Below are 16535 nucleotides of genomic sequence, written 5' to 3'. Positions count from 1 at the left end.
GGTTAGGGTAGTTAAATGTGTGATTGTAAGAAGTAAATATCCTGGTTAGATTAAAGCCATTAACAGTGTAAATGCAAGGTGTATGAGATTCAGATGAGGCTGCAGACAGATCTAATCTAAAGTGTAGACTGTAATTCAGAAAAAAGTGGGCACTTTCTGTCTTAAATACCTTTCACTGTTTCCCTAATTTATTTACCTTTATTTATTTAACAGGTACTGCATTCACGGTGACTCAGTGAGCCTCCTCTTACTCCATGGGTGATCTTAACATTATCAGGGCAAGTCTGTTCAGCCCACTGCACCTGTCTTGATGACTGGCGTGCACCCACACTGGAGCCCTGCACTTTCGTGGTCAATGCCTGTGTCCGGCTAAAAGGAGAAGGCCATGGTCAGAGGCGTACTGGAAGATCCCAAGCAGCATCAGCAAGGTGCAACCAGAAGTTGGTCACCAGATCAATTTTATATCTGCAGCAGCCACACACAGATCTCTGGACAGACAAATTGACAGTGAGACCAACAATAGTCCAGCACAGAGAACACGTATGGCCAAAACAACACCACCAACACCAGAAAAGCTGGCAATATTCTACCGGCAAATCAGCATAACAGGCACAGGATCTGCCCTTTTGAATGTGCTCCCTGACTACTGTGAGCTGGCTAGAGATCCTGTTCTGCCCATTCGGAGCCTACAGACTCAGGTTAATGGAACTGGCCTTAATAGGAGTGCAGGGCAGATGGAGAGACAGACAAGGGGACAGCACATGTCATCCCTTTGGTTTGGTGCACGGGCAGGGAGAGTCACGGCCTCCTCGATGCATAGCGTCTATGGAACAGAGCTCTCCATCATAAAGAGGGTATGTTACCCAACTCATGGGCCAGAACTACAGCAGCCACAGCCACAACAAATAGGTGAGAAGAGGCAAAGAAAGAAGCCTGCCAAAAAAGCAACCAAGAAAACAAAGAAAGTGTGGTGTCTCTGTGCTGGACCAGAGGAGGGAGAAATGTTGGCTTGTGACAACGAGAACTGGCCAGTCCAGTGGTATCACTTCAGTTGTGTGGGGCTTGTGGACAAACCCTCCGCTGAAATGCCATGGTTTTGCCCTTCTTGTGCTGAATATTTTTTTTTACGTTTTTTGCTCCTTTGAACTAATAACAGTATTATTATTTTATTATTATTATTACTTATGTTGTCCATGGAAATATTTATAGTTTGAATGCACACGTTCTCTTGTTTTTGTGTGCTTTTGCAACTTTTACAAGAGATTATACCCCCCCCCCCCCAAAAAAAAAAATATATATATATATATTCAGTTTTCAATAAATATTGTTAAGCCATATCAAGTTGAAATGTAAAAAGTAATGAGGCACTCAAACAACACTTTTGCACATGTTCGTTATATCTAGAATATCTAACTCTAGAAGTACATACATAAGAAATAATCAAAAGTATATGTTTCGTTATATTAGTCTTATGATTTTAGTAAAGTAAACAATTACCTATAATATTTAGTAACGACTGTAGTAAACCCAGAAGTGAAGATCAGGGCCTGTATTCATAAAGAATCTTAATGCAAAAAGTAGCTCCTAGTGACAAAATTCTAAGAAAATTCTTAGAAATGTGGGCGTTTACTCTTAAAATTAAAGAAAAAATCGTAGTAAAGAAAAAATTCAGAAAGCATCTTAACCCTTAAAAAGGAGCACAAAACTTGTTAGGAGCACGGACGAGGACTTTTAAGAGGCTTAAGAGTTTCTTTAGCAGAAGAGAAAATGGCAGAAAGACGAAGAGGCAGAAGAAATGTGTTGCAGACAATGGATGACTGTGAGCAGTGTTAATTTCGTTGACGAAGACTATAGCTGCGTCCGAAATCGCGTACTATGTGAGTAGGTACTACATTTAAATTAGAACGTACTTCACGACCGTTAAAAAAGTACGTTCTATATAGTATGAATACGGGTAGTATGAATGGAGTCCGAACGTACTACATGCGCCATATTGGAAATGTCACGTGACATACGCTGTCACCAGAGCATGTCACGTGACATCATAACAGCGAAAATTTAAAGAGCCCATTCCACTGACTGCACCAACTGCGAGCGATGTTTTTAGTTCTGCTTTCTGCCTTCATCGGCGTTTTTACGTCGTTCGAGCTCACAGTCCAGAGGAGGCGTCGGTCAGCTACTCGCAGATCACGCCTTCGTCGAGAACTTTTACGGAATTTCTCAAATAACGTAAGTATCATCATTTATTTAGCTAATAGATTTTACCTCAGAAAAACACAAAAACCTGTGAACGATGACATGTTGATTTTTGGCAAGGAAAAAGTAATTTATTTGCTTGTGCTATTACCATCGATGAATAAACATGATATATAATATAATTCTAGGAGAAAATTTCAATTGACACTTAGAGACTTTTACATCTGATGTCTTCATTATATTTATAATATATATATATATATATATATATATATATATATATATATATATATATATATAAAATATAAACACAAACATATTTTCAAATACACCATGCATAAAAAAATGGATTGTATACATAAATACAGACATACTATATTTATAAATAAGCCAACACAAGAAACAAGTATCTTGTTAATTAAAGTTGTATTCTAAAATAAAACTATATACATGTTTACAGATTGTGAGCCCTACAACCTACTGCCACTTGAATGCTGCTGTGCCAATTCTTCGGCTGTATTTTGAAGATGGAGTTGACCTCCGCCCCAACCTACGACTTTCACGGCAGTCCATCCAGTCCTTGATTGCTGCAGTGAAACCTGAATGCGACCATGGCTGGGAAAAGGATGTTGAGGTGCTCGTGTTCCTTTACTGGCTGGCCCATGCAGCATCATACCGGGTAGTGTCACTCGCCTTTGACATCCCGAAGTCTACTGTGCACGACATTGTGCACAGAATGAGCAAGGCAGTCATCGGGATTTTGAGGCAGCTCATCGCTTTCCCCAGTGCGGATGACCTGGAGGTGGTGGGAGCAGGTTTTGCCCAGCTGGCAGGGTCTCCAGCTTTCAAAGTAGTATCTGGTGCTATAGATGGCTGTCACATCCGCATCAAACCACCAGCAAGTGATGTGCAGTGCTACTTTAATCGAAAGCTCTTTAACTCTGTACAGCTGCAGGCCATCACTGACCACCAGGGGAAGTTCCTTGACGTTTTTGTGGGGTATCCTGGGTCTGTGCACGATGCCAGGGTGCTGAAGAACAGCCCTGTGTACACTGGCCGCCTGTTTCCACCTGCAGGAAAATGCATCCTTGGAGATGGAGGGTATCCTTGCCTGAGTGCGCCCATCTGCCTCATGACGCCATACAGAGAGCCTGTACAGAATGCTGTACAGGCTCGCTACAACAGGAAGCATTCTCGTGCATGGAACATCGTGGAGAGGGCCTTCGGGATGCTGAAAACGCGCTGGCGTTCCATTTTTTTCAAGGCACTGGAAGTCAGCCCTGCTTTTGTGCCAGAGGTCATTGCATGCTGCACGGTGCTCCACAACCTCTGTCTTATTAATGGGGACATAGTTGATCCAGAAGTTGCAGAGGATGACGATGGCCCACCTGAACCCTGCAACACAGAAGCCAGCGCAGGAGAGCACGTGCGGGACAATTTAGCTGCAGCGGTGTCTGCACCTGGCAACTGTGTGCCTGCTCTTCATGAGCACGATTACCTGTAGGACACTTAACACAGGTTAAAATCAGTTCTTGTTCTTAGATTGACAGTGTTCCAGCTTGTCTATGTTAGTTAATTTGTAAATAGTTAGTTGTGTGTGTGTGTGGGCACAGCCCACAGGGTGCTGTGATGCGTACAGTGCAGTAGTAGTAGTTAGAGAGGTGCATGGCTATCTGTGTGCATCCCTCTGTCTTACAGCTTACTGCCGCTGGACAAAGCCTCTCCATCATCAAGACTCCTGTCGGGCCTCCTCGCGGCTGCACATGGTAACTGGGGATATTACAGACCCAGGCTAATCGACAGGGGATCTCGGAGCTACAGTGGTCCCTAGAGGTGACACCCACCAACCACTGGCACACTGCCTTAGGCTGTGTGTGAATTTGTATACCAAATCTTTGACATCATAACTACATATCACATACTTGATCTAAATTACAAATTATTTACTTTAAATCCAAAATTTCCCAAGGTGTAAAGTCCTCATCTTGTACACATGCTTTGAAAAGAACATACATTGAATTATTTTAAAGCGATGCCCTACAAATGAAATTGCTAGTATCAAAGTCCCTTTAGAGCTTTAAGAAACCTGTGAAAAGTACATTACTGAAGCTGCTGAAGTTAATTTTCTTTCCTCATCATGACACTATGATAAAAATGTTTTTAATACTTTTCCTTTTGGTGGTGCTTTAAGCTCTATTATACTACTTTGCCAAAATTATGTGATTTTGTTTTAAGCTTTGTATTGTGTATCCATTTAAAAGTTAAATACACAAAAATAAAACAAATACATTTTACCGGTGTCTGGAGTGTGTGGGCATTTATCTACAGTGCGGCACTTGTTTCAAAAACCATCTGGAATCTGCTACAAAATACACATACATATCACTTAAAAAATATTAATTACTCAATGCCACATATTAAGCACTTTACAACTGGCAATCTAGCTACTGCAAATCCCTGGGAATTAAGTGTTTTGTAATAAAACTTGCACAACCAGCATGACACAGTGAACTTACTAACAAATAAATTAAAGAGAGTGTGTACCATTTGATTCCTTTATTTTTTTGCAATTATTTCTAAGAGCTGAAGAAATCTTTCCTCTCTCTCTTTTGTCTCCCTTTCTCTCTCTCTCACTTCTCGGTCTCTTCTTTCTTCTCTTTCTCTGGCCTCCTGTTCTAGTCTCTTCTCATGCTCTCTTCGTTCTCTTTCTTTTCTTTCCTCCTTTTCCTCCATCTCTCTCCATCGCCTCTCCTCCCTTTCAATGGCATCTCTTTCTCTTTCAGCTTCCCTCTCCTCCATCTCTCGAATCAACTCCTCAAAATCTTTCCTTTTCCTCCCTACTCTTTCACGTTCTAACCTCACTGAGGATGGAGAGGTAACAGCAACATCCGGGCCAGATGAGGCAATAAGGGTGGGTGGTGTGATGGAGGGTCTGCCCCCTATTGCCTCATCCATGGCAGAATACCATTTCCAGGATGCTGCTGTAACCCCCCCATCCTCAGTGCTCACCCCAGTCTGTGGACATTTCAGATCCTACAAATATTTGAAAACAGAATATCAAGACAGTCAATTACATTGTAAACATATGATTTGTTAAATGATCGCATTACAGGGCCAAACATCAGCATGATTCAATCATGACAATTCTCATTTTAGGGTACAATAATAATAATAATAATAAAAATATCTTACTTTATATTTTTGTTTCAGGTTCTCCCATTTTTTTTTGATCTGAAGAGCAGACATTTTGCCCTCCAGCCTTTGCTCTGTGATAAAAACTCTGCAATAAATGCACAGAAATCAAGCATAACATGAATGCAGTAAGAGCTTGAGTAGAAATTTTAACATCTACAACGAACTTACTATTGAATCTACACTACAATAAATTAACATATTACATTTGTCTTGTATAACGTTACTTACTCAAAACCTTTAATTGCTGCATTTCTTTTTCCAGTGAAGAGGGCTTCATTAGCCACTCTCCACTGTATAAGAACACGGGTGTGTTCATCAGTCCCTACAAAATCAACACAGAATTTAACATGATGAACCATGGTAAATCTATTAATGTTTCATGGAAAAGCTGAGGTAACGTTAACTTGTTAACAGTTGTTAACAGCAGCTTGCTATGTAACGTTAACCATCAAATATTTCATAATATCAACACTGGTAAAGGAGAAATAAAAACGTTTTATCTCATTAAACTACTAAACAACGAACTTCTTTGTTTAAAGAAAGCAGTGTTAGCTAGCTGATTTACATCTGCTCGGACTATTCCCTAATAATAATAAAACTATTTTTTTCTGAATTGGCTGGAAAAGGACACCCTCAATTTACATTTTTTTAACAAGGCAATCGTTTACTTATATGATGTTAAACAAATAAAATGTAAACACAAAGAAACAAAAAATGCTTTATAAAGTACTTACACTTGAATAGAGCCGCGTCTCCGCTTTCCGCCATTTTCAAATATAACGACGAAAACTCCTCCCCCGTGGCATCATGGGATAGTAAAGTGTCCATCGTATGCGCACTTCGGAATCTCGCCGGAAGTAGTAGGTCATCCGGGTACTTTTCGCCTACTGTTTTAAGTCAGATATGATGACGAAAAACGTGACGAAATATAACTGACACTTTAGTCAACGAATAAAAATGAGATGAAAATATATGGGAGGGACGAATGGAGAAGAGATCCAATCAGAGCGAATCTTTGAGGGTAGGTTGATCTATGCAGAAGCAGCCGAGCCATTTTAAAAAGCCGCGGCAAATGCAAGCGCAACAGCTAAACAAAGCAGCAGTTACACAGAAAAGAGAACAAAGATGAGTTTGCAGAAATTCGCACAGTTTCGAGGACGTTTTCATAACAGTTAAGTTGTTTACACAGGGAACTACACTGCAACCTTTTGAAATGCCATTGCGACCCAAATTTTTATGGGGTCGTAAGTGTATCACTGCTTATTTTTGTACCTACTTATGTGTAATGCTATGTTTTAATATGAGCATTTATTAAAACAGAAATGTGTATTTTAAGAATACGTTTTATAACGTGCTCCAAGCATTCAACACATCAAGTTGGCTTCAGCCCCGCGATGCGGGGAAGTTGAACTGAGCAGAGCAGCTGGTTACTCGCGTAACACTGAACCGAGCTCTCTTTCAGGACGTTTGCGTCCTCCTGCACCCTGAACGAACAAATACAAACATAAGAAAAAGAGCGAAAAGTGAAAGAGCTCAATTCAGCAGCGTGGTGTTCTGGTGTTCAGGGAGCAAGCAGAGACGCGTCTCAAAGTCTTCTTGCTTGTGTACCGACAACAAATACATACTAAATATGTCGAAATACCCGTCTTGGAAAGTGTGTTCGAAAAAGTCTGTAGTTATGTCTTCAGTGAAAGTAAAGCGTTGGAAAGAAATCGGATGCGTATCTTTATAATGGATGCATTTGTCTCTTAAAGTGACCGCGCCTAATTTACTAGCTCTGCTTGTCAGTGTCTTTAATGTATGAAAATGAAAGTAAATCACTCACTGCTCTTGATTTAATTACTTTGTAGTTTTAACAAGAATTTATCCAAAGTCAATCCAAAAATCAGATAGAATAGATTATATTGTTTTACTAGTGACTAAAAAAAAAAAAAAAAAATTAGGGACCTGAGCATGTTTTGCTTAAGTGTTTCTTTCTTTAATTTCTAATGCAACCTTTTCACACCACAGACTGAACCAAATTAAGCATTGCATCAGACATTATCAAGATTAATTTGTTGTTCTGACACAGTTTAACCCTGAGTTATTGTCATATTTTATTACCAATTTCTAAACTACAGCAAATAAACTGTGATATTGTAAGAAACGTTGAAGGTGTCTGAATACATTTTGGTTGATTGTGTATTTTATTTTACAGTGAAGACTATGCAGTGCTATTTTAAATGAACAAAAACAAACTTAAAAAAATGTAAACTTTGTGTAAATAGCACAAATAAAGAAATAGAATGAACATACAATACAAATATAATATAGGTGGTTGTCTATTTCAATAATACTCTACTTCATCTTGAAAGAATGTCATATGCATAGCATATCATTCAGGAGGAATGCATATCTTTTTCAGAGAGCATGTATATTTTTCATTGAGAGCAGGCCTTATGTTTATTTTATAAATACCATTCCATAACAGACTGATGGAAACATTTAGTCAAGTCAACTAAGTTGACTTTGTTCTACTAAAAAAAAACTAGACTAAGACTAAAAGACTTAAGACTAGACTAAGACTAAAACTCTTATGATATTTAGTCGACTAAAACTAGACTAAGACTAAAACATTTCAGATGACTAAAATGTGACTAAAACTAAATGGTGTGTTATTCAAAAGACTAAGACTAAGACTAAATCCGAATTTGCTGTCAAAATTAACACTGACTGTGAGTTAATAAGAAGCTATAGATTAGATCGTGCAGGGATCATGTTTGTGACTGATCTTATTAGAGACGTGCTAACATCTCCGACACAGCGCAGAAATGCCGTAGCGCCGGAAATTAAAGTAATCACTAGATTACGATATTTGGCAAATGGGAAAATGCAACAGTGCAATAGTGATGATTTGGGTCTGTAACAACTTTCTGTAAGCAGAGTGATCACACAAACAGTTACAGCACTTTCAGAACATCTTATTGTGTCGCAGATCATTTCGTTTCCACTGGACATTCCCACCTTGCAGGCTCAAAAAACTGCATTTATGAATATAGCAGGCTTATAGGTGCGCACAAGCAGGGGGAATGAACCGTTAATAGTTTGTGCTATACGCTCCCATGTCTGCTTCTTGTCCCTTGCTGTGACACCAAGCCCGAATTTTCCTTTAAGAATGGCCTTGTGTTCATCCACTAACTGGGCTAACAGTAAACACTGTTCCTCTGTCCAGTTGGGCTTTCTCGCCCTTCTTGGATAAGATTCCATGTTTGATACATTAAAACCAACATTCAAACCGCCACTTAAATAGGACAGGAATCACTGTAATTGGAAAGACTGGAACAATTTTTATCATTCTAAGCCAGTCAAATATCTTATAAGAAATTACAAGCATGGTAAATAAAAAAAGGATTTATATACACACAAATAATGTGTGTGTGAGAGAGAACGGTCAAATAGGTAAAATTATGCATGTAAATTCAAAGTGAGAATTAAAATCACTCTTTTTTTTCCTTCTTTGACAACCAACCAATCACAGTCTTCAAAAGATTGTGTCATACATAGCAACGGGGTCAACCCCGCCTCCTCACTAAGATGAAAGTTTTTGTCTTTTCCTTACTCAGAGTCGGTCTCAGATCGGTCCCGAATCGCTCTTAAGCTAAGACTCCTACGTAAAAGTTTTTAAGCTAAATTAAGAGTTTTCTGAGAGGATTCTTAGAATCTTTATGAATACGGGCCCAGGAGACTGAGTGAATCTTCATCAGGTTCTTGATTGACTTGGTTCTGTGCCACACTGCAGTCATCAAGACTGATTAAAGCACTTAATCACTGTACTTACTGTGAAGACAAAGCAATCAGATCATGAGCTTAAATGTGTATGTAAAGGATGTGAGCAATTTTAGTTCCATTGCACCCGCGCCTTCTTATGTGTCCGCTTGTCAATTTTAACAACGATGCACATCGTTGACAACACAGAAAACAGCTTGTTCCACCCGATGTCATCATCACAGCTTCAGTAGGGTTGTTGTGTTAAAAGAGTTGATTGTTATTGTACAGCAATCACTGAAGAATATATAGAACTGGAGTTGTATCATTTATATAAAAACTACATTTATATCATACAAATTAGGAAGTATTCATATTTGGGCTTCACTATATAATGACACTATTGCTTGCCTTGTATAGATTATTTACTAACAGATTCGACACTTTATATGGTGTTTAGGCTTGTTTATGTTGTGTAAAACTTTTTTCTAATTGCTCTGTTTTTTTGTAAACACATTTTTCGTGTCTTTCTTATGTGCATTAACTACTTTTTGTACTTCAACTACACTTTTCCTTAATTTTTTACATTGTTAATTTCTCATATTGTGTATTTCAGCAATGTAAACAGGCACAACAGACTTTATAGTCTTTCCAAAATAAATTATTTTTTTTATTGAGTCATTAACATGTTTAATTTGTTTTTCATGTGGAATTTGACAGCATTTGGTACAAATTGATGTGCATAGCGTGAACAAATGAATAGCTTCCCGAATTACTTGACCATTACGCCCTCCCACTCCCTGGAAAACATCTTACATTCGCTTTTGCAAAAAAAACATCTGTGATGTTCCAGTCAGGCAGAAACATTTCTTTTCTTCATTTCTTCACAAATATTGTGCAGAACACACCAAGCAGCACAACATCAGATATCAGAGCGGTGTTGACATTATTGCGATTCAGTAAGTTCTCGACAACCATTCGTGCTGAGCTCAGTCGGTAGTTGTACAGCCGTTGTTGAGGGGTCAGAGCACGGTGGATTATAAAACCCTTCATAAGCCAGTTCTTGAGGGGGTATGCAGCATCACCAATTGAATTGACAGGAACCTCGACTTCCTTCACAATCATAGAGTTCTGTTTAAAAATAAAATCTTATTGTGAACATTCAATGTCGTTGAATACACTTGTATCTTGATAAGTATAAAAATAGCCAAACAATAACAGTGAATCAAATAGTGCTTACCTCATGATTAAACAGGTCTTCTGCCATTTGGAAAATGGGAGAGTTGGACAACACATGAGCCAGTCTACATACACACAGAGATGTATAAAGTACTAGAGAACCATACTTGAGTAAAAGTACAAGTGCTCTATCAAAAAAGTGACTTGAGTAGAAGTAGAAGTGCTCTTTAAGCACCACACTTAAGTAGAAGTACTATAGTATTCAAACATTTTTTGTACTTAAGTATTGCAAGTAGTCTATTTTAAAATTTACTACTCAAGTACTGAAAGTAAAAGTAGAAGTATTGTGTTATGTAGCTATTAAAGAAAGTAGTCAAAAGTTTGAACATATTGTTTTTACTATTTCAAATGATTAACTTAAAGGACAATCACAATTCCTTTGACTGTAACTTCTTGTAAACAAAAAACGGTTACTAGGATTAGTTAGCCCAATTTGCGAAATGATGTCATTAATAACTTACCCTCATGTTGTTTCAGACCCGTAAGACATCAGAGGGTCATTTAGAATTTTTTGAAGCATCGAAAATACATTTTGGTCCAAAAATAGCAAAAACTAGACTTTATTCAGCATTGTCTTCTCTTCCGTGTCTGTTGTAAGACAGTTAAAAACAAAGCGGTTTGTGATATCTGGTTCGCGAACGAATCATTCGATGTAACCGGATCTTTTTTAAACAGTCCACCAAATCGAACTGAATCGTTTTAAACAGTTCGCGTCTCTAATACGCATTAATCCACAGATGAATTAAGCTGTTAACTTGTTTAATGTGTCTGACACTCCCTCTGAGTTAAAACAAACCAACACCAGATGAACACCGAGCCGAGCCAGATAATGACTCGTTCACGAGTCAAGAACCGTTTCTGTCAGACGCGTCCGATTCGTGAACCGAAGAGCTGATGATACTGCGCATGTTTGATTTAGCGTGAAGCAAACCCACACACAGAGCGTCTGGAACCGAACTGATTCTTTTGGTGATTGATTCTGAACTGATTCTGTGTTAATGTTATGAGCCCATGTGCAGTCAACGCCAATGACGCCATTGCATCGAGCGCAAAAGAATCGGTGAACTGTTTTCTTCAACTGGTTTATTGAATCGAACTGTCAGAAAGAACTAACGTTACTGGTCATCCGAAAACCGATGCAACCTGTTCTTGACTCGTGAACGAGTCATTATCTGGCTCGGCTCGGTGTTCATCTCTCTCTTCACAGCAGTTCAGTCAGCACGCGCAGTCTCACTTGATTCGCTCAATGATGTGCCAGCTTCATCAAACCTGCCATCTACAGTTCTGGCAGTGGTTTGTAATGGAATGATTCGTAACATTATTATAATTGTAACGAGTAACGATGCAGCACATAAAAAAAATATCGGAGTAAAAGTATTAAACTCAGCGAAAATATGTACCGAAGTAAAAGTGGAAGTAGGAGAAAAAAATAATACTCTAGTAAAGTACAGATACCGCCTTTTAGTACTTAAGTACAGTAGTGAAGTAGTTCTACTTCGTTACTATACATCTCTGCATACACATCTGTGAAGTTAGTTAGGGAGACATGTGGAGTTAATATCTGTAGATGTGAAAACAGAAACTTTGTAAAGATCACAAAAGCTTAGTGACTACTTTCTTACCAGAACATGTGGTCAAAACAGCTTGAAGTACAATTGAATGCCATCACTTACGATTGTAGTGAGATAATAGGATTGTGGCTACCATCTATTGCACCGGCACATAATGGATATCAATGTTCAGCGAATCCATTTTATAGTGTTTTGAAGAGCTTCTCCTCTAGGCAAGGAGATGAAACGTTTGAAAAGCTTTCTCTTCAATATCGCAGTCACTTCGTGAACCAGCGTACTAACAGTCGACAGCCCCACACCAAAAAGACAACTGGTTGTGCAGTACTCACCAGGGGTAGCATACCACCACAGAACAATAGCCAATCTATGGCATGGTTCAAGGGGCTTTCTCCAGTTTGTAGATTTTCGTCTCACCAAATCAAGCGACACGGGAACAATTTCCAGGACATATTACCCTTGTATTTTCCAGAAATGCAGTGTGGAAGGGGCTTTACATTTAGTCATTTAGCAGAAGCTTTTATCCAAAGCGACTTACAAATGAGGACAATGGAAGCAATCAAAAACATAAAAATGCTGCGTTTAAACCGAAATTACCCGTAACATTTGTACCAGTTACTTTTTTCCTAGGAACTTTTCCCCCCCCAAGACCTGTTGCTTTCTTCGTTTCCGCTGTGGTGTAAAGTACCGGGAAGATTAGGCAAATAGTCTGGTGACGTAGGTCTGCGCGCATTTCTCAATACAAAGTACACTGATTTTGGACGTGCATCCTCGGTAGTTCAGACTTTGCTCATCCGACTTGGGAGTGTGATGTCCGCGACGACGCAAATCCGGTTAATCGGCAAACAGCAGCGTACTTGATAACTGCAGTCTGCTGACTGTGGCTACTGCAATTTTCCTCTCTGTATATTTGCAATAAAAGGAAATGGGTTATCAAATACCACTGCCTCCTTTAATTTTCATTTAAACATAATAAGAGCTGCAGAAATTTACTTAGTTCAGGTATATGTGTATATATACAGCCATTATAATGAAACAAAACATTATATAAATTTGCCTTTTTTATTTTAATTTTAAATTATAGATAAATTTAATACAGACCAAAGATAACCTGTTAGATTTACCCAAAACAAATTATATTTTATGTTTAACCACTAAAGAGACATCAGAGCCAGTGGCACACTTCAGAAGGTCTATCCGAGGTGAGTCTGCTTCTCGGCGGATAGATGATCACTGTCTCGTGGAGCTCACCGTCTCCGAGATCGGCGAAACACATTTGTAAATAGGCTCTGTCTTTATAAATAAACCACAGATTTGAGTTTTAGACAACTACATTCTCGCCTGAAATACTTTTATTGTGTCATGAAATTTAATTTTAAAAGTAATATTTTGAAAATGTTGATCCGAATAAATGGTGGTTGAACTCAACCAATGCTGCGTGAACTCAACCAATCAGCATGTTTAGTGCCCAAGTCCCGCCCCCGAAAGTTCCGGAACTTTGATAAAGTACTACCTCAACAGCAGGGACTTTCTGAGGGGGATTATTTTCCCCGGAACTTTTAGTCCTGGTTCCTCCAGTGGAAACACACCGAGTACCAACTCAAAATCCCTAGTTCCTGGGTAAAGTTCCTACGGTGGAAACGCAGTTCAAGATCCAGCAATGGATCGAACACTTGAGTCCGCTGATTACACCTCAGCAGAATCTCCATGAACTTCGTAGTGTCCTCTTGCAACAAGATCGACACTACTAAAAAAATCCACTCTCTCCAGCAAAGATAGCGATATTGCTATCATCTGTGATGTAAACACTGGAACTACACACCTTAAATTAAAATTGATAGTTGTCTATAAGATTATATAGTTAAGATGGGCAAATTCGGCCCTGCAGGCTCACTGTCCTGCAGTTTAAACCCAACCGTGATATAACTCGCCTGCCTCTTAGCATTCAAGTAATGCTTAAGACAGAGATTAACTGGCTAAGGTGTGCTTGATTAGGCATGCAGCTGAACTTTGCAGGACATTGGCCTGGATAAGGCGAGGTTGCCCATCACTGCAATGGCATATGATATATATATATATATATATATATAGGTGATACATTTTATTAAAAACAAAAAAATTTTTTTTTTAATTATTACCTGAAATATACAGCCAATCTTATCAGTTGTCAAGTCTTCGTCCTTTAAAGTTACCCTCTTAGGACCCTTGAAAAGCGTCTATGTATCCATGGCTTGCTTGAAGGAAGTTTCGCGACTGTATTCAGCATCCGCACTCTTCCGTTTCCATTCGTCCCAGCGCTTGAACTTCCAGGTCACAGCTTAGTTAAAAAATCTAAATGTAATATTAAATTTTTATACTAAAATCCATTATTTAGAGTAAATTATGTGTCTGGCAGAATATTAAAATATATCTTTAAGTAAATATTAAACAAAGTTAATAAAATGATAAATTAAAAAATGATTAAATTTTTTCCTTTTATTTTTTTAAATTGAAAACGGATTTGATATGGATGGAAGATACCCCGATTCGTACACTGACTTTTTTTCGTCCAATTTTTCTAATACTATTATTTGATGACAACAATACATTTGGAAAACAAAATACAGCAATTTCTGATTTTTTATTTTTTAAAAAAAACACAAAAAAAACAAGCTGCATTGCCTTTCATTCCGAAATAGATTAATGAATGAACGAAAACGCACACGGATCATTGGACTCTACAGACTGGGTCTGTCTGGCTTCACCCTTCAAGGAAACTACTCAAAAATGAAAATTTGTTATCAGCTTCAAATTAATAGTAAAATTCCAGTAACAAATGGGAATTTGATGTGAAAGGATTGATTTCTCTCTGGCTTTCTTTCAATTTTATATACTTTGTTATCCCACATTGCTGTTAATGCTAAATAATTATAAATATGACATGAATATGACATTACAGCCTCTCTCAATAGCATTTTTTTTTTTTTTTTGGCCATTGTACATTACATAAACTGGCCTGTCATGTGAAGATCTTTGTATGGGGACATGGAAAGGATCAGGTGGTGAAATCTGTTCTTATGTTGAAGAATGTGTTACACAACAGAGGCGTCATTTATCAACAGTGCAGAGAAAAGGCTCTACATTTTGTCCTACAAACGAAACTTAGTACAAGAAAATACATATTTATCAAATGAACCATATATGGTGACAACACTTCCTTTTAAAACTCACGTGATTTAAACCCTAACCCTTATTAGAAGCCACTCCGTGCTTCAGGTCAGCACAATCTTTGAAAACGTACTCCCTGTGCAGCACATTGTTTGGCAAGCCTTCCAATAACGCAAGATCAGCCATTACACTAAGACTGGGGCTGCAACTAACTATTATTTTGATAATCGATTAGTTGGTTTATAATTTTTTTTCAGATTAATCAGATTAAAACCCCTAATTCCTTTATTTTTATTTTTACTGACAAAAAAATACTATTCCACATTCTGTCCAATGTCCTTAAAACAAATGTGCCAACTGAATACTATAAAAACATACAGTGCTTAACAATTTATTAGACCTCCAAATATTTTAGGAATCTGTTATTGAAAAAGGTTATTGTAGTTTTCGGACAAAATAACAAACTGAAACTAAATAGTATTTATTAACATAATAACAAAAATGGCCTCCTTTGCCTCTGGTAAAAGCTCACTTGCTTATATATATATATATATATATATATAGAGAGAGAGAGAGAGAGAGAGAGTAGTCAATGATCTTGTGACCAGGCTTGTTTAAGTAATTTGTGGATTAATGCGTATTGGAGACGCGAACCATTACAAACGATTCAGTTCGATTTGGTGAACTGGTTCAACCGGTTCACTAAGAAGCACTGGTTAAATTGAATGATTCGTTAGTGAATCGGACATCACTACCAAAAATAGCTAAAAAATGTTTGTGGCAAAGGGGGGCGTGGTTTAGCGAACCCTGCAGCGGGGAAGAGCATCAGGAGACGCGCGCGGTGAGTGAGTGGGTTAAGCGGAAATAATGAACACCTGTCTCTTGTTTCAGTAATTGGCGTGGAGAGAGTGTAAAATACCAGGAGAAATTGGTGCAAGGGAGAGAGAGAAGGACTGCTGGATGCTACACTCCTGGACCTTGCTGAGATTGTGTGGGAGTGATTCTATGTAGATTTTTGTCTGTTTTTGTGCATGTTTGCACACTTTTTGCTTTTGAATAATAAATAAAACAGCCAGTAGTCAAAGCCGACCCTGCCGTCTTCCTATACAATGAACATTGTTACAATGTTCATCAGCAAAACTACAAACATTTAATTTGATTTGAATTGTTTAAAACAATTGAAATACTATCTGGCAAGTGTAAATTAATTAGATCAACTCCATTCTAAAATATATCGGAGAACAACTTTAAACCACTTTGTTTTCAAGGATATTTTCATATATCTATTATAAAACATAAGGATACTGGATCGTTCCAAGCAATAAAAATTGTGTGGCACAAATGGCATTATAGTCCCCATCTCATATTTCCTTAAGGTCTAGTGTTAAACATGGTGTCACGTGCATGGAAATGATATGCACATGAGGTTATGCATAATAAAGGCAT

At 38.2% G+C, this 16535-nt stretch overlaps 1 protein-coding gene across 1 annotated transcript; it reads right to left on the bottom strand.

Annotated features, from left to right (window-relative positions):
- Window positions 1-4290: 4290 nt before the first annotated feature.
- On the bottom strand, window positions 4291-6178 carry LOC127956075 (uncharacterized). Its single transcript, XM_052553852.1, has 4 exons — window positions 6126-6178; window positions 5620-5713; window positions 5389-5476; window positions 4291-5229 (listed from the first exon to the last, which is right to left on the bottom strand). The coding sequence occupies exons 1-4, from the start codon at window positions 6157-6159 to the stop codon at window positions 4753-4755; spliced, it is 693 nt and encodes a 230-aa protein (XP_052409812.1). The 5' UTR covers window positions 6160-6178; the 3' UTR covers window positions 4291-4752.
- Between the last annotated feature and the right edge of the window lie 10357 nt (window positions 6179-16535).

This window comes from Carassius gibelio, chromosome B4 (genome assembly GCF_023724105.1).
Source record: "Carassius gibelio isolate Cgi1373 ecotype wild population from Czech Republic chromosome B4, carGib1.2-hapl.c, whole genome shotgun sequence".
Lineage (NCBI taxonomy): Eukaryota > Metazoa > Chordata > Actinopteri > Cypriniformes > Cyprinidae > Carassius > Carassius gibelio.
The sequence above is the reverse complement of the archived record's forward strand: the minus strand, read 5'-3'. Positions and strand labels throughout refer to the sequence as shown.

What these genes read in the sequence shown, in the direction of transcription:
- LOC127956075 (XM_052553852.1), bottom strand. Translation starts at nt 6,159, where the DNA reads ATGGCGGAAAGCGGAGACGCGGCTCTATTCAAGT. An exon ending in GCAGCAATTAAAGGTTTTGA is followed by an intron (nt 5,477 to 5,619) that starts GTAAGTAACGTT and finishes CATTTATTGCAG; the next exon opens with AGTTTTTATCACAGAGCAAA. An exon ending in ACCTGAAACAAAAATATAAA is followed by an intron (nt 5,230 to 5,388) that starts GTAAGATATTTT and finishes AAATATTTGTAG; the next exon opens with GATCTGAAATGTCCACAGAC.